The sequence below is a fragment of the Oryctolagus cuniculus genome, chromosome X (genome assembly GCF_051225735.1).
Source record: "Oryctolagus cuniculus isolate XC-2025 breed Fujian yellow rabbit chromosome X, ASM5122573v1, whole genome shotgun sequence".
Lineage (NCBI taxonomy): Eukaryota > Metazoa > Chordata > Mammalia > Lagomorpha > Leporidae > Oryctolagus > Oryctolagus cuniculus.
Genome location: NC_142888.1, coordinates 9,980,032 through 10,001,966, shown reverse-complemented (window position 1 = coordinate 10,001,966; position 21,935 = coordinate 9,980,032). Strand labels below are relative to the sequence as shown.

At 40.7% G+C, this 21,935-nt stretch overlaps 1 protein-coding gene across 3 annotated transcripts; it reads right to left on the bottom strand.

Annotated features, from left to right (window-relative positions):
- Nucleotides 1-3,474: 3,474 nt before the first annotated feature.
- Nucleotides 3,475-21,716, bottom strand: EIF2S3 (eukaryotic translation initiation factor 2 subunit gamma). 3 transcript variants are annotated; one of them, XM_089324866.1, is made up of 12 exons: nt 21,326-21,716; nt 20,486-20,549; nt 19,455-19,582; nt 19,248-19,369; nt 17,489-17,583; nt 16,087-16,245; nt 13,757-13,891; nt 11,991-12,085; nt 11,462-11,606; nt 9,504-9,673; nt 7,543-7,715; nt 3,475-4,899 (listed from the first exon to the last, which is right to left on the bottom strand). In XM_089324866.1, the coding sequence occupies exons 5-12, from the start codon at nt 17,541-17,543 to the stop codon at nt 4,836-4,838; spliced, it is 996 nt and encodes a 331-aa protein (XP_089180992.1). In that variant the 5' UTR covers nt 17,544-17,583; nt 19,248-19,369; nt 19,455-19,582; nt 20,486-20,549; nt 21,326-21,716; the 3' UTR covers nt 3,475-4,835. The 3 variants fall into 3 exon arrangements, with proteins under 3 accessions (XP_089180992.1, XP_089180993.1, XP_051683593.2); XM_089324867.1 differs by having other exon boundaries at nt 21,338-21,481; XM_051827633.3 differs by lacking the exon at nt 21,326-21,716 and adding an exon at nt 21,076-21,162.
- Between the last annotated feature and the right edge of the window lie 219 nt (nt 21,717-21,935).

Below are 21,935 nucleotides of genomic sequence, written 5' to 3'. Positions count from 1 at the left end.
CAAGGACTTGGGCCATCCTCCACTGCTTTCCCAGGCCATAGCAGAGAGCTGGATCGGAAGTGGAGTAGGCACGACTCAAATGGACACCCATATGGGATGCCAGTGCTGCAGGCTGGGGCTTTAACCCACTGCACCCATTTACTTTAAATTTACATTCGGTTGTCAAGTTTGTTCCAATGATTGATCTAATTCTTGCACTTACATTGTGGCTTTATATGTTCAAAAATACAGCATTTCAATTGCCTAACCATAATTCTTTTTCAAAAGTTTATTTACTATTGTGAATTTATCTTTCCAAATTTTAAAATCTGAGGGGCTGGCATTGTGGCATAGCAGGTAAAACTGCCGCCTTCAGTGCCGGCATCCCATATGGATGCTGGTTCGAGTCCTGGATGCTCCATTTCCAACCCAGCTCTCTGCTATGGCCTAGGAAAGCAGTGTAAGATGGCCCAACTGCTTGGGCCCCTGCACCTGCGAGAGAGACTCAGAAGCTCCTGGCTCCTGGCTTTGGATCAGGGCAACTCCAGCCACTGTGGCCATTTGGGGAGCGAACCAACAGATGGAAGACTTCTCTGCCTCTGCCTCTCTGTAATTCTGCCTTTCAAATAAATAATCTTAAAAAAATCATTTGAAAGGCAGAGGTCTTTCACTCTTTTAGCAAAATGTTAGCTTTATTCATACGTATCATATATTCTTATTCACTGTATACCTGGACAGTTTACATTTACTGCACTTTAATTTATGTATGGGGGGAAGGTATATAAATAAACCAATAATTATGCATGATTATGTAGAACTTTGTCACCTTCACAATTCTCTTAGCAGTTTAAGTTATTTGGTTTCTGGGTGGTCAACCTCACACTGTAAATATTGTTCTGTCTCTTCCATTCCCAGTATTTACATCATACCAACACTCCGGTAAACAATGCTATAGAAATGAAGTGGTAGCTGACATTCTTGACTTGTTCCAGTATTTAATGGGAGTAGAGAAATTAAACAATAATATACATTCAAATGAAAGCAATCAGTTTCTACCTTGTGAATTTCATTAGTTGTTTCAATGACACAATAACCCCACTGAAATTTTTAGCCCACTTATGGAATTATGGAAGGCTATTACTGTACTCCATGTTTCATCACTGAAAACAATGGCTTTTGGGGCCAGTTCTTTTGCTCAAGGGGGTTAAGCTGCCACTGCCAGCATCCCATATGAGCGCTAGTTCTAGTCCCAGCTGTTCCTCTTCCAATCCAGCTCCCTGCTAATGCACCTGGGAAAGCAGTATAAGATAGTCCAAGTCCTTGGGCCCCTGCACGCATACGGGAGACCTGGAAGAAGCTCCTGGCTTTGGCCTGGCCAAGTCCTGATTGTTGCAGCCATTTGGGCAGTAAACCAGTGGATGGAAGGTTTCTCCTCCCACCCCTCCTTCTCTCACTATAACTCAAATAAATAAATAAATAAATTATTCTTTTAAAAAATTACTTTGGGAGCCAGTGTTGTGGCATAGTAGGTTGTACCATTGCTTGCAATGCTGGCATTCTGCATCAAAGCACTGGTACATGTCCCAGCTTTCTGCTAGTGTGCCTGGACAAATAGTGGATAATGGCCCAAGTGCCTGGGTCCCTGCCACCCAAGTAGGAGACCTAGATGGAGTACCTGGCTCCCTGGCTTCAACCTGGCCCAGATCAGGCTACTGGTGGCCATCTGGGGAGTACACTGGTAGATGGAAGATTTGTCTCTCCCTTTCAAATAAATAAATCTTTAAAATAAATAAGTACTTTGGATTACCTCAAATACATCTGCAAGGTACTTTTTTCTACCAATCTATAAAAATGTTATTATTCTTTCAATACACTGCTTAACCTAGCTTATTAAATTTTAGTATGGATTTGTCATCTATATGTGTGAATGGTCTCTAATTTTTTTTTTGTTTTTTTTTTTTAAAGATTTATTTGAGAGGTACAGTTACAGAGAGGGAGAGAGAAAGGTCCTCCATTTGCCTGCTCACTCCCCAAATGGCCACAATGGCTGGAGCTGGGCCAATCCAAAGCCAGGAGCTAGGATCCTCCCTAGGCCTCCCACACGGGTGCAGGGACCCAAGCACTTGGGCTGTCCTCCACTGCTTTCCCAGGCCATAGTAGAGAGCTGGATAGGAAGAGGAGCAGCCCGGACAAGAACCAGCACCCATATGGGATGCCAGTGCCACAGGCAGAGGTTTAGCCCACTGCACCAGAGCATCAGTCCTCCAGTTTTGTTCTTTTGTAGTACTGTCTCTCTCTTTCAAACAAATAAATCTTAAAAAAAAAAAAAAAAAAAAAAAAGATTTATTTATTTGAAAAGCACAGTTATACAGAAAGGGAGAAACAAAGTGTGAGAGAAATCTTCTAACTGCTGGTTCATTCCCTAAATGGCCAAGGGCAGGGTCAGACCAAAGCCAGGAATCAGGAGCTTCTCCTGGGTCTCCTATGTGGGTGCAGGGGCCCAAGGACTTGGACCATTCTCCACTGCCTTCCCAAGCACATTAGCAGGGAGCTGGATCAGAAGTGGAGCAGTGGGGACTCGAACTGGCGCTCATATGGGATGCTGGCATTGAGGCTACGGCCTTACCTGCCACAACACCAGCCCCATGAGTACCGATCTTTCAAAGGTGCAGATGCTTTTTCTGGTAGTTAAAAAATTTCCAGAAAAGCATACATTTTACATTAAGTATCATCATGTCAAATTTTTCTGAAATGAATTTCCACACAGTTTCAGTGTCCAATTATTTGCACTGTAAGTTATTTTTCCTTTGTAAAAACAAGCACATAAACATACAGACATCTTTGGAAGTTTGATAAAAGGATTAAAATATGGAAGAGAGCATTTGAGGTCAACCTGGAAATAATTTGGATGATGTCACAGTTAGACTGTCTTCATGTCCCTCATTTCTGCAAAACTGCACAATTTATTTTCATAGAGTTGTACATAGCATTCTCTTACAAAAGTGCCAACTCTGGCTACTGTTTCAGGAACAGACTGCAGTAGGACAAGAATAGAAGCAGGGAGGAGTTAGGCGGCTATTGTTGGTAGAAACCACTGGTGGCTTTGACTAGGGTGGAAGCAGGGGAAGTGAAAATACCTTGACAGTAGAGCCAAGAGGGTTTACATATGCAACGTACGTTCATCAGTAACATCACGTTACACGTAGAACTCTCAACCACGTACACCTTTTGCTGAGAATCATAGCACTGACTCCCAGTTCCATGAAAAATAGGTTTGTTGTTTTCACATCTATATATACCCATTTCACTAAGCAGAGTGCCTCCCAAAGTTGTTGAAGTACATGTGATGCTTGAAATTAAGTGCGACAGATTTCCAGTGACAGTTGACTTGAGATTAATTACAGTACATCAGTCAATATTTTGGAGCTTATTCCAGAATTTCTGGTGGAAGATGCTTGCAAAACACATGGGGACATGTCAGGTATAAAATAATGCTTGATTTAGAACTGTTTTATTTAAATGTGTTTTCCTCATGCTACAACACAACCCTTCAAAGTCAACCAAGTATATGACATTAATATATTTCCTCAAAATTTAAAATCTTATATATGACCCACAGCCACAACTTCTAAACTCTACAAGGCAGCTTCAACATCCCAAAGAGCACAATATGACTGTGGCATCAAACCCTATCTGAATACCACTTTTAGAAAAGCAAACCAAAGCTTACTATCAGACTACAAAGACTCAGCAAAACTCTGTTATTTAATAAGCCTACTTCTCAACTCTCCCCAATACTGGGAGTTTTAGAAATTGTACTTCATGCCAATTAAATCAGAATTTCTGTGGGGCATATTTTTTAAAGCTTCTCCAGCAATTCTAATGTCAGCTACAGTTGAGACTCACCACTCTAACAATCCTATGATGTAAAATATAAATAAATAAAAAATTTAAAAGCACAGCACAGGAAAAGTGCAGGGACACAGAAAATATCTTAAAAACCAAAAGGATTCACCTTTTGCTTTCTAATATCTCTTATCTCCTGAAAGCTATAAAGATTACCAATATCAGAATCTACATCATATCATAATAAAGTTAGGGAAGGCAGAATAAAATCAGGCTTGGAATGATCTTTGCTCCTTAAGTAGAATCATTTGGTAGAACACTAATTTCCAATGGAAGACAGCCAGGTTTCAGGTGTTAATCAATGCAGAAATAATCTCAGGGCATTACAAGGAGGGTAAGACCGCCTGGCTCTCATTTCCTGTGTTCCAGTCCAGGAAGAGTGAGAAGACACTTGTCCGTGGGAATGAACATTCATCCTCTAAGGACAATGCCATCTGAACCTATTAATCTCTTTTCCAATCAAAATTTCAAAAATAAAGCAAAATGAAACACGGGGACAAAAAGGAGGGGGCTGGTCTTCAAGCAGAATTTATGTCTCCAAGTTTCTACCAGTACAACAGTCCTGTAGGCTGGAGCTACTGAAAGACGAATAATGAAAAAGAAAAATGAAAAGCTTTATTTTAAACAGGTTCAGTGGTATGTGTGCTACAAAAAGGCTGGTTGTAGCAGTTTCATCTCAAACCTGCCTTGATGTATAAATTTGACATTATTTCAGCTAAAATGTAAATCTATCATTTTACCTGATCCAACATACCAATTTTTGTATTTATTGTAGACTCTTTTCAGTCCTAGAGGTTAAATTTTCATCAACAACTAATGAGAATAACCTTACAGCTACCTACTAAGGTAATGAACTGGGAAATTAATTCCCTAGTATTACTACGAAAATATACCCCTAGGTTGTAAGAGAAATTCCAACTTCATCCAAATGTATTGTTAACTGGGATTCTTCAGTCATCATCTACTGTTGGCTTGATTGTCACTCCTCTTCTTATCTGACCCCAGCCAATTAAACTGCAAAATGAAAATGAAAGAAATTATGAATTTTATATCCATTTCATTATGACCAACCAATTGATAGAAGTAGCTTTACCTGCCCATCTTTCAAATTTAAATTTGTTCCCAAAGCCTGCTCCTCCATAAAGAAAACCCACACTATCTTCTTAGATTTTTAGAATCAGGTAAATGGGCTCTGGTCAACATGAATGACAGGAAAAGCAAACACCATTACTACCATAAATATGCTTGTCTTCATCCTATTAAAGTACCCCTAATCCTTCAGAACTACCACAGAGTTTAGGAGCCATGCCAATACACCAAACTACCTCAGTCTGATTGTTTTCAAAATCTCATTATCTATCCTTTCCTTGTCTTTTTGAAGGCCAGGTTATAAACCCTGTATCTTTTTCTCATTGGACAATGCTTTCCAAACATTCATGATGCTGTCAGCATGACCTTAGCTGGTACAGGAAAACAAGAGAAGAACTAGAGGAACATGGAGTCAATAAGCAGTGGCAACCTCTGCTCCCTATTTCAACATCTGCTCTAGCCAACGATCAGGCTGGATACGGCTACCTCAACTGTGGGTTCCAGAAGAAAACCTACTTAAACATGGATAAAAACCTCAATTCTAAACAAAGTGATGATCATTCAGACGTGCTCTCTTTTATTTCCAGAATTTTAATGTGTACTTGCTGATTTTGAAGCAAAGTCTGAAATTTCATTTGGACAGAATCGCCTTATAATATAAGGCAGTCCCAAAAAATCTGTAGCTTTAAAATGTGTTCTAATTGGGGCTGACGCCATGGCTCACTAGGTTAATCCTCGGCCTGTGGTGCCGGCATCCCATAAGGGCACCAGTTCTAGTCCTGGTTGCTCCTCTTTCAGTGCAGCTCTCTGCTGTGGCCCAGGAGTGCAGTGGAGGATGGCCCAAGTGCTTGGGCCCCTGCACCCGCATGGGAGACCAGGAGGAAGCACCTGGCTCCTGATCGGCACAGCGCGCCAACCAGCCGTAGCAGCCATTTGGGAAGTGAACCAACGGAAGGAAGACCTTTCTCTCTGTCTCTCTCACTGTCTAACTCTTCTATCAAATAAAAAAAATATTTTAAAAAATCCAATGAAAATCACATATCTGACTGTGGCAAAAAGTGTCCTACATGAAGGACCTCTGTTTGATGGACCCCAGTGAAAAGAAGTGGTCATCAAAGAAGGATGTACTTTTCTCTGAAGGGAGGAGAGAACTTCCACTTTGCTTATAGCCTTGTCTAAATACTCATGGAGTCTGTGAATTCAAAAGGCTTCCTCCATAGCCTAGGCAGCTCATATCAAGAGCCTCGGGTGATCACTGACATCATACATAAGAGTGTTAATTGTTAAATTTACAACAGGAGTCACTGTGCACTAACTTCCCATGCAGAGCCTCTGTCCTCAAGAGTTGGATTATGAGAGTTAATAGTAAAACTTATTCTCAAACTCTTTACTTAATATATACTAAGTTGATCTTCTGTATATAAAGATAATTAAAAATGAATCTTAATGACAATGGGATGGGAGAGGGAGTAGGAGATGGGATGGTTTGCAGGTGGGAGGGTGGTTATGGGGGGGAAAACCACTATAATACAAAAGTTGTGCTTTTGAAATTTATATATATTAAATAAGTTTTCTTAAAAAAAAATGTGAAGTGGTGGAGACAGTGGTGGGGAGTGGGGATCACGATTTTGCAATCATTATGTAGGCAATTCCAATTCAAGGAAGAATCAGTGGAGGCTAAATCCTGCAGGCTGGGATCTGAGGAGTGGCAGGCTATCTGTATAGACTCAAAGGGTCTCCTCAGAGGGTGAAAGAACTACAGAGCAAAGAAATTATAGTATCTTGACCACATGATGAAAAAGGATAAGCAGTCTGATTACCGTCACCCGTGGCTCTGATACTCAGGTAAATATTCCTGCCAAGCACGGATGCTCTGCATTTAATCTTAGGTGTCCAAGCCATCAGACAAACTCAAAATGAGAACAGCCTACAAAGTAACTAGCTCATATGCTGCAAAACTACCAATGTCAAGTAAGACAAAGAGGCTGGACAAATTTTAGATTAGAAATGAAACAGACATGAAAACTAAATGCAATGCCTGATTCTAGACTGGAGAAACAGAATATCATTGGGATAAGTGATAAGAATGGTATATAGACTGTAGACTTCAATATTAATCAATGTTAAGTGCCTTGAAGTAGATACATGATAATATCCTTATTTTTAGGAAATATACACTGAGATCAAAGATAATTCTTTAAGCACTTCAGAAAATGTTTACATATATGAACATGTATGTGTGTATGTATCTGTACAATTCTTGCAATCTTCCTGTTAAATTTGAAATTAATCCTAAATAAAGTTGTTAAAAGTCAAAGATTGGAAATATTAATTAGTTTTTGCACAGATTGTGTCTTAAGAGGAAGGGACGCCAATTGTTGTGATTTATAAGACTAAAATACAGGAATGCAAATCAAGACTGGAAATGGTTTGCAAAGTCATCCAACTACTTCAGACTTAAAGGAACAGTAACTGTTAGGGTATGTTAGGTTATGTGTACACCACCAAGAACTTTGAGGAAATTGTGGCTTTTTTTTACTAGACAGTGGCAAAGGCTAATAAACTTACCGCCAGTGCTTCTCAACTCTTCGGCTAAGGGCAATTTTCTCTCCTACTTCTGTGCATACAGGATTAGTCAAAACAATTTTGCCCAAATCAGCCTTGACAGCGCTGACTCTCCCCCCTGTGGACAGGGATCCAATATTCACCATGAGCACTTCATTCTTAGACAGCTTTTGTACCTAGGGAAATAAATTGTGAAAAAATAAATTTCAAAAATCAAAGAAGTATTTTCCACAAATAAGTGGCAATTTATCAATTACTTTTGCAATTGTGTATTGTTTAAAAACTATGTATGGGGGCAGGCGCTGTGGTGTAGTGGGCTAAGCCTTCGCCTGTTGTGCCAGAATCCCATATGGGCACTGGTTCGGTTCGTGTCCCGGCTGCTCCTCTTCCAATCCTGCTCTTGCTGTGGCCTGGGAAAGCAGTGGAAGATGGCCCAAGAGTTTGGGCCCCTGCACCAACGTGGGAAAAACCAGCAGAAGCTCCTGGCTCCTGGCTTCAGATTGGCCCGATTCCAGCCATTGAAGCCATTTGGGGAGTGAACTCGCAGATGGAAGATCTGTCTCTTCCTCTCTCTGTCTGTAATTCTCTCTCTTAAATAAATAAAATAAAAATCTGAAAAACAAAACTACATATGGATTTCATCTGCATCAAGGTAAGCTTTTTTTTTTTTTTTTTTTTTTTTTGACAGGCAGAGTGGACAGTGAGAGAGATGGCAGGAGCCAGGTACTTCTCCTGGTCTCCCATGGGGTGCAGGGCCCAAGCACTTGGGCCATCCTCCACTGCACTCCCTAGCCACAGCAGAGAGCTGGCCTGGAAGAGGGGCAACCAGGACAGAATCCGGTGCCCCGACCAGGACTAGAACCTGGTGTGCCGGCGCCGCAAGGTGGAGGATTAGCCTACTGAGCCGCGGCGCCAGCATAAGCTTATCTTTTGATTCCATTTTCCATGAACTTTCTGAAGTACCCTCATATACTCTAAAGGTGACAAACGGGTTTATCTGGCATTCATTGAATGTATATAAGATCCACCTTTAAAAATTAAGTCAGAAGCCACAGCATAGAACCTCTTAAAATTCTGAAGAACTTGTATACAGGTTGAATATCCTTCATCTGAAATGCTCACCTCCAGAAGTATTGTAGATTTCAGAATATCTGCAGATACATAAGGAGGTACCTAGGGGACATGACTTGAGTTCAAATGCACATGTGTTCTGAATGCGACCCCTCACAGGTCAGGCGTGGAATGTTCCACTTGTGACATCCTGTCAGCATTCAAACAATTTTGGCCTTTAGAGCATTTTGGATTTTTTTGATTAGGGATGCTCAACCTGTACAGGCTCACAGCATAAAACTTCCAAAATGGAAAGGGGAGCAGGAGATGCTGTCAAACTGTTTTTACTGAGACATCGAAATAAATAAATAAATTCATGTCAGGGCTGGCATCGTGGCTCAACGTGTTAAGCTGCTGCCTGCAATGTTAGCATCTCACATCGGAGCACCATGGTTCAAGTCCTTGATGTTCCGCATCTGATTCAGCTCCCTGCTAATGCTCTTGGGAAGGCAGCCTAAGATGGCCCCGATACTTGAGCCCTGCGACCCACATGGGAGACTAGGATGCAGTCTCTGGCTCCTGGCTTCTGTCTGCAATAGCCCTGGCAGGTGCAGCCATTTCGGGGGTAAACCAGCAGATGGAAGATCTCTCTCTGTAAATGCCTTCCAAATAAATAAATCTTAAAAAAAATATGGATGCTAGCAATAGTATGTCATGTTATATATGATACAAATACTGTTTTTTGCTTTGTTTTTACCTTAAACTGATTGCCATATAGAAGTTTTCAATTTTTGCAAAGCCAAGTTTATTTACCTTTTTAAAATTTTCATGTTAACTGTAAAAGAATAAAACTCAAAATAGATTTTAACAACACAGTCACCTTTTTTGAAACAGTAATTATAAAAAGCACTTACTTTCGCTGCTTTCTTGTCTCCTTCAGTGCGTACACCTAGAAGGCGTCTAAGCAAGAAATATGAAATTTCCAATTCTGTAAAGATTTCAGGTAAAGCTCCAACCGCACCAAGCACCTGTCCCACCATTCTGTCAGCACGGCACAAAGTAGGGTCAATTTTTGTTCCAACTCCTAGTACATAAAATAATGTATATATAGTTCAGCACTTTATTTCCTAAAATACCTATAAAGGGAATTATTTCCCCCAAAATCTAAGTCAAATAAGCACAGCATATATCTATACATTTTGATATATACTTATATTTTCACACTTACATAATAGGTACAAAGGCAGAGTAAAATACGCATTTTACTTAAAGAAACAACTGTAAAGTCACTGTTTCATTGCACAAATGAGAACAAAAAGGTTCTCTCTATTCAAATTCTAAACAAAGGGCAAATAAATAACTACCTTAAAGTGAGTCTGAATATACTCAATGAACATGGAAAAGACACAAAACTAGTGAGTAGTTTGCAGAATATTTTTATGCCATTTTCCCCCTAGAATGCTGATCAAAAAGACAGCTTGAAGACTTCATACACAATTCCTGAGACTCACTTCAAAATATTTTAACTGTGTGTCTTAGAGAGAAGGAAAACAAATAGATGAAGCAAGACTGGCAAAGTGGTGATAACTGCTGAAGCTAAGTGGTGGCTATATGGAGGTTATCATTACAGTATTATGTTTCAAGAGTTTCATAATCTAAATTTAATAAGAAAAAAGAAGTTTCCAGAGTTTCTTTATTTGGAAAAAAATATAAAATAAAATTGTATGCAGTAAAGTCTTAATCACAGGACAGAATGGAAAAATGAATTATATAGGCAAAAACCAGACAACCAACTTGTTTGGTGAAGAATAAACTACTTTATCGAATATTCTTTTTTTTTCATCCCAAGTTACAATTCTTACTGAATGCTGCCTTTTTCTGGATATTGAGTAATACACTAAGTTGTAAGAGAGTGGAAAATCCTTATTTCAGCAATCCCTATATAATGTAACTTTTCTATTATTCCCATCTCTGTGTAAATATCATCTGACATCATTAAACTGACATTTATAGATGACTTTCTATTTGCAAAACATACTTGTACATAAAGCAATCATTCTCTACTCCAAAACTGTATAGACAAAAAAATAAGTAATTAGGTATTTCAAATGCCAGGTCATAATACTTATTTTGTTATTGCTAAAAAGGAGTTACTGGAGCCAGCACTGCAGCGCAGTGGGCTAAGCCGCCACCTGCAAAGCTGGCATCCCAACATGAACCCCGGTTTGAGTCCTAGCTGCTCCACTTCTGATCCAGCTCCCTGCTAATGCTGGCAGCAGATGATGGCCCATGTACTTGTGCTCTGCCACCCATATAGGAGACCTGGATGGAGTTCCAGGCTCCTGGGTTCAGCCTGGCCCAGCCCTGGCTTCTGTGGCATAAAATTTATTTATTTATGTATTTGAGAGGCAAATAGAGAACTCCTACTTGCTGGTTCACTCCCCAAATGCCCCTGAGTACCTTGGGCCAAGTGGCTGGCAGGGGCTAAAGCTGGGGAGCCAGGAATTCATTTCAAGTCCCCCACATGGGTGGCAGGAACCATGCTGCCTTCCAGGATCTGCATTAGCAAGAAGCTAGAGCCAGGAATCAAACACAAGCACTTTGACATGGGACAAGGGAGTGTAAACAGCATTTTAACTGCTAGGACAAGTGCCAAAACGTATTCTTTACATTTAAAACTTTTACAAATACACAAAAGCATTTTATAACCTAATATCAAAAGCTTAACCACATGAATATTTCCCTCACATCATTCAATTATTGAGAAATACCAATTAAACATTTCTACCTTTCTGAGTAATTCATTTCCCATGTAAAGTACCATTAATATCAAAAAATTCAAAAGAAAAAGGGATAAGAGGAAAGTACTTACCAATAAGACCGCCTGGAGCAGCATACTGAAGATCATTATGCTCCGCAAAAAGTGATACAATTTTGGAAAAGATTGGTTTACACATGAGTTTTCCTTCACTATCTTTGGAAACAATGCCAGGTCTAACTTCTATCTCCTGGCCCACCTGTAAACATATCATCAGTACTTAGAATTACTGTGGAACACAACTATCAAACGTTCTAACAGGAAGAGCAGAAAATTGAATGCTTCCTCGATTTCAAAAAGCACTGTTTTAAAAACCACAAAAGACTGTGGAAGATAGCCTCCAAATCAGAACCACCCAACTGTTACCTACCTACCACCCAAGAAGCCAGTCACTAAACAGAGTGTGCTCCACACTCAAAAGAAGCCTATAAATTTAGATGTCAGACACATTCAAAAGACATTTATAGTAAACAAACTAGGCAGCACAAAAGAATATTTTCAACTCTCCACACTTCTTTCTGATTAACGCAAGAGCAAAATAAAACAGCACAAAACAAAAACACAACAATCAAAACTCATTTACCTTTAATACTCCTTTTAGAATACTACCACCAGCTACTCCCCCCTTAAGGTCATCAACTTCACAACCAGGTTTGTTGACATCAAATGACCTAATTACTGGAAAAAATAAAACAAATTAAAGCCAATTCTGTCCATTTTAACTCTAGAAGAAACAGCATCTTCCAAGTTAACTTTTCTAAAACAGTAGCCACATAAAATTTATAACAAAGGGATGACTTTCTAACAAAATCTATTATTACTTCAATGCTAACTACAGCTGTATGGTGGGAAAAGTAACTTGAAAATTCATGAATACATGGTATACTAGGGTATATGTGCACTACAGAGTATCATGCAGCTGTTAATGTTCAACCAAGTAGAGAAACTATTCTAGAAAAAACATTTGCAACTGTATAAACATGTACAGATTTTTTTTGGTCACTACTCCCTAAATAACAGAGCATAAAGTTTACTTGCATACCAAGTATACTGTATTAGGTATAAGTAACCTATACACAATTTAAGAGATATGGGAAGGGGGCCGGCACTGTGGTGTGGCAGGTAGAGCCGCCGCCCGAAATTCTGGCATCCTATGTGCGCGCCGGTTCAAGTTCCAGCTGCCCCACTGCTGATCCAGCTCTCTGCTATGGCCTGGGAAAGCAGTAGAAGATGGCCCAAGTCCTTGAGCCCCTGCAACCACGTAGGAGACCTGGAAGAAGCTCCTGGCTCCTGGCTCCTGGCTCCGGATCAGTCCAGCTAGGCCATAGCAAACTTTCCTCTCTCTGCCTCTCTGTAACTCTGCTTTTCAAATAAATAAATCTTTACATATTAACTATTTCAGGGTTAAGGGACTGGAACTGAAAGGTAGGGAGCCTATGGACATTTTCTTTACATACCTCTCCTCTGCTCATATTAAATAATGTGTTAGTTTTACAACCATAAAACAAAACAACTCTAGGACTATGGTAGCCTGCACTTAGGTCACTCCAGAGAACATTTCCCACCAAAGACACACAAGTCTAACAAACCCGCAAGGGGCTCAAAGATCTGCTTTGAAAAGGCCCCTGGGTCCTGCGCTGCGGCACAGCAGGTAAAGCCCCTGCCTACAGCACAGCACCGCATATGGGCGCCGGTTCAAGTCCCAGCTGCTCCCCTTCCGATCCAGCTCTCTGCAATAGCCTGGGAAAGCAGTAGAAGATGGTCCAAATCCTTAGGCCCCTGCACCCGCATCGAGGAGCTGGAGGAGGCTCCTGGCGCCTGGCTTTGGATCAGCCCAGCTTTGGCCGATTCAGCCATCTGGGGAATGCATACTGGATGGAGGACCTCTCTCGTTCTCTCTGCCTCTGCCTCTCTGTAACTCTGCCTTTGAAATAAATAAATAAATAAATCTTTAAAAAAAAAAAAAAAAGGCCCTTACATTCCCACATAGGAATCACAAGCTTGGATGATCAAATTACACTAATATTGGTTCTTCATTAACAGTACAATGAAATCCTTTGTATCAAAGTGCTAGTATCTCTAAGCATTATAATTCCGTAGAGAATACTAGATTACTCCATCTTGATCACACATTACATAGTAAGTTATGCAATATGTTAGCAGTTCCTACTATAGTCAGGACTCTGCTCCTCATCCACCAAGGTCAATATAATCTGACAATTAGTAAGATTTCAAGAAAACATTAGGGATTTATTATAATCTCTGCAGAAAGAGGAAAGTAACACCCTTAAAGAGGGAATCACCAATGTGGCAAAGACTAAAGAGTTAAAGGTGTCTCATACCACTTACCTATAAGTCGGGGCTCTGAAGTAAAATCTCGTGGGGGTACTGGAATTTTCTTTACTATGTACTCACAGACAACTTCAATATTGTATTTCAGCTGAGCAGAAATTGGAATAATGGGAGCTCCTTCTGCTACTGTACCTAAATGACAAATTACAGAAAGATCAAACATCTTCATTTTCACAAAACTTACTCCACACCTCTGTTACATAAAAAAACCTGAGATTACTAAAGTAGAGGCACCAACATCCTCACACAAATGCCAGCAACAAGCAGAAAGTGAAAATCCTGTTTAGAAAGATGGCAATTTTCTATCACTGTTTTTATTCCTGAAAATGAATTCCATTTCTTTTAAGGGAAAAAGTGTAAAATTATATTAACAGATATAGTTAATGTAGTAAAATCATGAAAAGTGTTCAAAGAAATAAATACACTCCTGGGAAAGAATATTTTATTAGTTGAAAAAATTTTTGATAACATGTAATTAATTCCCCAATAAATATCAAGATAAAATTATTAGACTCTGCTAGTCCCAGACTGTTGGCACACATAACATTTGCTTCTTATTAATTATATGTCAAACAAGCTATTCAAACAAATGAAAGAAACATAATTCTATTTTATTATTATTATTATTATTATTATTTTTTGACAGGCAGAGTGGACAGTGAGAGAGAGAGACAGAGAGAAAGGTCTTCCTTTGCCGCTGGTTCACCCTCCAATGGCCGCTGCGGCCAGCGCACCACGCTGATCCGATGGCAGGAGCCAGGTACTTCTCCTGGTCTCCCATGGGGTGCAGGGCCCAAGCACTTGGGCCATCCTCCACTGCACTCCTTGGCCACAGCAGAGAGCTGGCCTGGAAGAGGGGCAACCGGGACAGAATCCGGTGCGCCGGCGGCGCAAGGTGGAGGATTATCCTAGAGAGCCGCGGCGCTGGCTATTTTATTTTTTTGACAGGCATAGTGGACAGTGAGAGAGAGAGACAGAGAGAAAGGAGTATAATTATATTTTAATCAAAATGACTTTTCTTTTTTCACAATTCAACTGGGTTTATTGAAAGTTAAGGAGAAAAACAGGAGCCAGCATCGTGATGTAGCAGGTAAAGCCACCCACTGATGCCGGCACCCCATCTGGGAATCGGTTCAAGTCTCCACTGCTCCACTTCCAATCCAGCTTCTGCTAATGGCCTGGGGAAAGCAGTGGAAGATGGTCCAAGTATTTGGGCTCCTGCACCCATGTGGGAGACCCAGATAAAGCTCTTGGATCCTAGCTTTGATCTGGTCTAGCCTTAGCCATTGCAGCCATTTTAGGGATGAATCACCAGATAGAAGATTGATCTCTTTCTCCCTCTAATTCTTTCAAATAAACAAGTAAATCTTAAACAAGTTTTTAAAAAAGGGAGAAAAACAAAGCTAAGAGACAATCAAATATTAACAATAAAATGCAGATGTCTTCTCTGAAATAAAAAGCAAGCTGCTACAAAAAGGACACTTTAAATCACTATCACTTGTAATTTTGAAAATATTTGTTCAGTAAATAAGATTTTTTTTTAAAGCTTTTATTCATTTTACTATCACTGAAGATTTTTTTTTTAACATAGCTTTCACTAGTTACAGACCAACAAGTGGTAGGTAGAGAAAAAAGGCTTAAAACCTGTAAGCTTATCTGATTTTAGATCATCTATTATATTAAAAGCTAGCTTATGGGGCAGCGGGTTACCGCCCTGGCCTGAAGCACTGGCATCGTAGAAGATGGCCCAAGTCCTTGGGCCCCTGAACCCACGTGGGAGACCCAGAAGAAGCTCTTGGCTCCGGATCGGTGCAGCTCCAGCCATTGCGGCCATCTGGGGAGTAGAAGACCTCTCTGTCTTTATCTCTCTCTATAACTCTTTCAAATAAAAAATAAAAATAAATATATATATATAAAAAAGCTAGTTTATGGGGCCATCACTGTGGTCTAGTGGGTGAAGTGGCTGCCTGCAATGCCAGCATCCCATATGAGCACCAGTTCATGTCCGGAGTGCTCCACTTACGATCTAGCTCCCTGCTAATGGCCTGGGAAAGCAGCAGAAAATGACCTAAATGTTTGAGCCCCTGCTATCCACGTGGGAGACTAGGAAGAAACTCCTGGCTCCTGGCTTCAGCCTGGGCCAGTTTTGGCTGTTGTAGCTATCTAGGGAGTGAATCACCAGTTGGAAGAGCTCTCTGTCTCTCCCACTCTCTCAAAATAATAAATCTTTATATATTTAAAAAAAAAAAAAAAAGCTATTTTAACATCTGTTATCTGGATTAAATGCCTCTCAGTGATTTATAGATATATTAAATATTCTGGCTTACCTTGTACAAATGCAAGGATCTGTTCATACTGTTCTTTTGCCTGACTTTCTTTTACTAAATCGATTTTATTTTGTAGAATCAAAATATGCTTCAGTTTCATGATTTCTATAGCAGCCAGGTGTTCGGAAGTCTGAGGCTGAGGGCAAGATTCATTACCAGCTGGTTGATGAATGACAAAAAAGATGCGTTAAGTATGGCTGGAAATTCCAGAACAGGAAAATCTACAGATAGAACGCAGATTATCGGTAGCTAGGAGGAACAGGGAATGGGGAGTGACTGCTTAACGCGCATGGGATTTCCTTTGGTCATGAACAAGCTCTAATACTAGATAGTGGTGATACTGCAAGCACTACACTGTACAACATCGTGAATGCACTCAATGCTACTGAATTGTACACTTTGAAGGGCTAAAATGGTGGTTTAGATAATGTGTATATTTTGCTACCACCACCCAAAAAAGGCTTACATCTAAATGAGAGACTTAAGAATATTCTAGCCTGCTCGAGCAAAAGTCCTCAAGCATCCACCTTCTGGCCCTGCTTCACTCTCAGCCAGCATTCACTGCAGCCTCCTGATCTTCTGGCTCCCATTCTTGATCCTATGAAGCCTGGAATCAACAGGTTTGGCTGCTTCTTAAAGTCAGCTTTTTGCTTTAGCATTAGAGATAGCCCTCTGGCTCTCAGAGATGTTCTGGCTGAGTCAAATTCCTGAGGCAAAAGTTAGGAGGGAAAGACACTTAATACTGTCAACGAATTTTAACTACCATAGACTGTTCCTCTATAAACAGAGGAAAGAACACTGTGAAGACAGCCAACAGAGACAGGTTTTCCTGAACACTTTAACAATCACCCTCTCCAAGAAGCAATGTTCAGGTGTTCTGTACTATATTCTCTGACATGCTTTTAAAAACTTACATACCACTGCAGCATAATCTCTTGACAGCTCACAGGACAAAGGAAGCACAAACCTAAGCTTTGAAAACCCCACTCAGGCCTAGACTTTAGCACTTTTTATGAATGATATTTACATTTAAATAAAATCATTATACATCTACAAGTAGACAGCTCAGAGAGAAAAATCCCCCCACACATACTTTTACATATAAATTTAAAACTAATAAATCATCTCATGTGACATAAACAGAGAAAATGTATTATTGATTCTTTTTTTCTTTTTTGGAGGGGATACTATCTTAAGAATTCTCAGAAACCATCAGACTCAGGACTATCTTGTTTAATATTTTGTGACAGCTGGGTAAGTAGGGATGTCATCCTAGATGATGTGTTACTTCCCATTCACGTCACCCATAGGTAATGGATATGGCTCTGAAAGGCCTTAGGTCCCCTTGAAATATTCCAGCCCGATTGTCCCGCACTGATTTGTCCAACTGGGATGTATTCACCTATCAACAGAAGAGCCGCATCCATCACTGCTGCACCGTTCAGCATAGTAGCCATCAGGATATCATGGCCAGGACAGTCAACAAAGGAAACATGTCTACCGATTCAAAACAACAGTCAGTCTCAGGATCAATCAGTAATTAAACATGCAAGTTATCGATCTCCTAAATTTAAATCACTTAGCAAACAATTCTTAGGTCTGTAAAATGCTTGCATGGATTTGGTTTCCAGAGTTTAGAAATAAAGATTCCTGGCTGAGAGTAAAATCACTGTAGATCATCACAAAGCAAATGAAATGAGCTATGTGAAAAATAACTGCAGAAACAGAAACTGCCACATCCAAAGTGAATATGGCACAGAATAATGGTATCTGAAGTTATACTGGAAATGTCATTGTTTTGAAAACCAAAACTTAATGACCTAGAAAATGCATGTTAGGGGTGGACAATTGGCACAGCAGTTAAGATGCTGCTTGGGGACACCTGCATCCTATAATGGAGTGCCTGGAACAGAGACTCTATGCCCAGCAAAGCTGAAAATATTTACTAACTGAGCAAGTCTGTGCGTCCTGACCAGGACAAGGATCAAATGGAGACAAGTGTGTCACTCTCAAAATGTCAAATAAAACACCCTCAGTATTCAAGCTGCATATTTAAATTTAAATTTTACATATTTAAATTCAATTTTCTTTAAAAAAAAAAAGTACAAAAAAATCCATAATGAACAAGACACCAAAATTTTAAACAAAAACAGGATCAGTTACAATGCTATACTGAGCAAAAACAAATTAAAAAAGGAATGTGGAAGCAAGAGAAAAATCTAAGTAATATTAACTGTGCTTTTATTGAAAATTCTGGGGCCGGCGCTGTGGCATAGTGGGTAAAGCTGCCACCTGCAGTGCCGGCATCCCATTTAGGCGCCGGTTCAAGTCCCGGCTGCTCCACTTCCGATCCAGCTCTCTGCTATGCCCTGAGAAAGCAGTGGAGGATGGCCCAAGTCCTTGGGCCCCTGCACCCATGTGGGAAACCCAGAAGGGGCTCCTGGCTCCTGGCTCCAGATCGTCACCACTCCAGCCATTGCAGTCAATTGGGGAGTAAACCAGCAGACAGACGACCTCTCACCTCTGCCTCTCTGTCTTTCAAATAAATAAATAAATCTTAAAAAAAATTGACATTCTTTTCATCAAAAATTTTTGCATTTCTTTTTTTAAAAACTGCATCACAATACTGATCCTGATTACTGCTGAATTCTTCAGTCATGCCCTCCCTACCCTTACATCTAGTCCTGTTTCTGATCTAAAATTTCCCTGTAGAGCAAGGAACCAGCACCAGACAGATGCCAGCACTCTCTGAGACAGAACAAGGACATGCAATCATACTCAGGAAGATAAGGTAAGGAGCAAGTCAGTGTGTTTTAAACAAGTAATTCAGAATAGCTTTCTCTTTTATTGAATAAACAGAAACAACACGGCTTAAAAGAAATTTAGAAAGCCTAGAAAAAAGAATCCTTTAAATCCAAGAAAAGTTGTGTTCCCCCCACTCAATTTGGCTTCTTTGCTACTTTTGGTTTAGAGAACCTGAATATAAGTATTTTAATATTTGACTTCAAATCATTATAGGCAGTAAAATAAAAATGGAAAAATAAAGCCATTCAGCAGTTATAGTTACTGTTTAAAATTTTCAATTAAATATTTCAAAAGGCCCAAAGCACAGACAGTATAAGATAAAAACCATAAAGCATTTTTAGCATAGAAGAAGTCACCTGACTAATTTGAAGTTCCCTTTGGTGCCTGGAATGTCCGTAGGAAACTCATCAGGTGTACTACTTCCACATGATCGATAACATTCTGGCCGAGGACAACTTGGGTCATCAAGTTTGTAAATCTAAAAGTTTCAATGGAAAGCAAGTTTTGGGTTTGTTCTCTGCACAACAATTACATAGTTCTTAGTTACACAGTACACAACTCACCTTAGCATTAGCATATCCCAGCTTGATTGTAATATTTCTTTCTAGTTCATTTTTGAACCTGACAGTATGGACTCCAGAAATAGCTTTTACAACTGTGGATTTCCCATGAGCTACATGACCAATTGTACCTATAGACAAAGTACAAAAAAATTAACACATGTGCATTCAATTACACCAAGTATTTTTTCAAATAGTGTTAAGAGTAGAAAACTCAAAGCTATAATTCACAGTAAATGTTAATGTAAAACCAACAGTGACTTCAATTTTTCATCCACACAAACGTTTCTACTAAAAACTTATTCTGATTACAGAACTGAAGGGAATTTTCCATGTAACTAACAACCTTATCTATTTGTTTTTAATAAAATAAAGGCTGCTTTCATTTAAAATAAGAAATACTTATTATACCAACAAGTGTTCCAGCATTTCCAGAGAAGTAAATAGGCATGATGAGTCGTAAGAAGACAAAAAGGAATTAATGAAAACAAGAAAAAACACAAGTTTAATTACAGGAATGATGTCAAGGATAGCTCCCATTTTGTAACTTTTTTATAGCTTCATGGTAGAGTCTTACTTTCAACTAGGTTTTACTGCGTTGCTTATACAGACTTTCAAAATGTCCAAAATTGACATCCAGTCAACATAACTTCTCAATTTCTAAGTGCCAATTAAGAGGGAAAAAAATACTTAATCATAGCTTATATATCAAATAAAACTTCCCTAAGCCCTGCCCTTGGAATAACCCAGTGTGACAGGTACAGCCACATTTTCACGTCCTCCTTAAACTCCATTAAACATGACTACATAGCGCCTTATGCTATTTAAGTCTTCATGTCTTCACCTAGCCTATGAGCTAGATAGGAGCGAAAATGCGTTGCTTCCCAAGAGTCTAGCAGGTGCTCTGCTCACACGGGCTCAACACCTTTTCTTGAATACCTGAATCCTCAGACTGTCCATGTAACTACATAAAAAGACAGGTTAAAATGACTCGCTGGAGATGAAGTCTGCTCTCTAGGTTATTCTTATCTTACCTATGTTAATTGTGGCTTGCCTGCTGATAACTTCGTGTGAAAGTGGAGTCAACTTGGTAACATCCTGCAACAAACCAGATTTATTTTCAAACACTGCACATCAGACATTGACTTACAATTGCCAACTATAGCTCACCACCACCTGTATAATCCCTACTTCGAAAAGCGCTCTTCCTGTATAAGAAATCTTGCACTCTGATGGTTGGGAAGCACTAAGGACCCTTCATCATTACACAACGGGCGATATCTCCACTCACTGTGGGAGACGTGGAGGCAGGAGGCTCTTGAGCTTCGGAACATTAGCACCGAGGACAGTGGAGAGACCTCCACCCCAGACTTTCAGAGGTGAACACCTTAATGACATTTAACACTAAGGCTTAGCCAAGTCCTTCAAGAGCCCGAGATCCCGCCATCTGAAACCCACATCCAGTTCGCAGACTGGACGAGGTGCATGCAGGTGGCTCACGGCGCCAGCCCCCGGAGCTCCCTCCTAAATCCACGCTCCCACCAGCCACGAACTGCCTTGTCCCAACGCCTCCCGGGAGGCCGGGCCATTCCCTCTCCCAAGTCCTCCCAAAGCGAAAGCTCACCAACGTGGCGAGATCCTGCCGAGAAAGATGTGGCTGCCCCAGAGTCACCCCAGCTTCGCCCCCCGCCATCTTGCCCGGAGAGGAAGGAAGTTGCCCCGGCAGCCGCATGACAGTACAAGGTCCCTGTGCGGGGCGGAGAAGCCGAGTAAGGCGGGCCGACTAGGGTCCACGCTCGGAAAAAAAGGATGACTGCCGCAGTAATGGCCGCCCTACTTGTACCTCTCCCTGCCTGAACTTTCACAGTGCCTACCGGAAGGCTTACAAAAAAATCACAGGACAACGTTTTGGAATCTTTCTGCCGCAAACATGTTAGATATCTGCGCAGGCAACGCTGAGGGCAGCTCCCAGAAAAAGGCCCTCTGCGCGGCAACGGGACGCGCGCGCAGACAAGGGAGAAGCCACTTCCGTTTCCTGTGGGGGTGGCCGAAAGAGACTCCCGGAACCTGCGCCTCTTAGCTGGGGTGTGAGAGCAGCAGGAGGAAGTAGTCCCTTTTTATCTTCTCTCTTTTTTTAAAAAAAAAATTCTGCTTCTGTCAGTAAAGCGAGATCCTCTGGGAACTAGCGCTTGACTTGGACGGGACTCAACCAGGAAGAAGCCGCATGTGCGCTCGCCACGCTCACGTCCCCGCACGGCCCCTGGCGGCGCGCGGCGGCAAGAACGCCCTCGCGTGGAGGTTTGGTGAAGCGCAGGGCTGGCAATAGCCTAGTTTATAGCTTCTTCCCAGAGAGCGGTTTCAAGGGCCGGGGAAGTGGTCCTTAGCGATGCTAGGGTACTTTCAAAGTGTATTTACTATCAGATTGAAGCTGGGTGTCGTAAAAGCGTCCAAAGTTAGCTTAAACAAAAAAAAAGTGGATGCAGG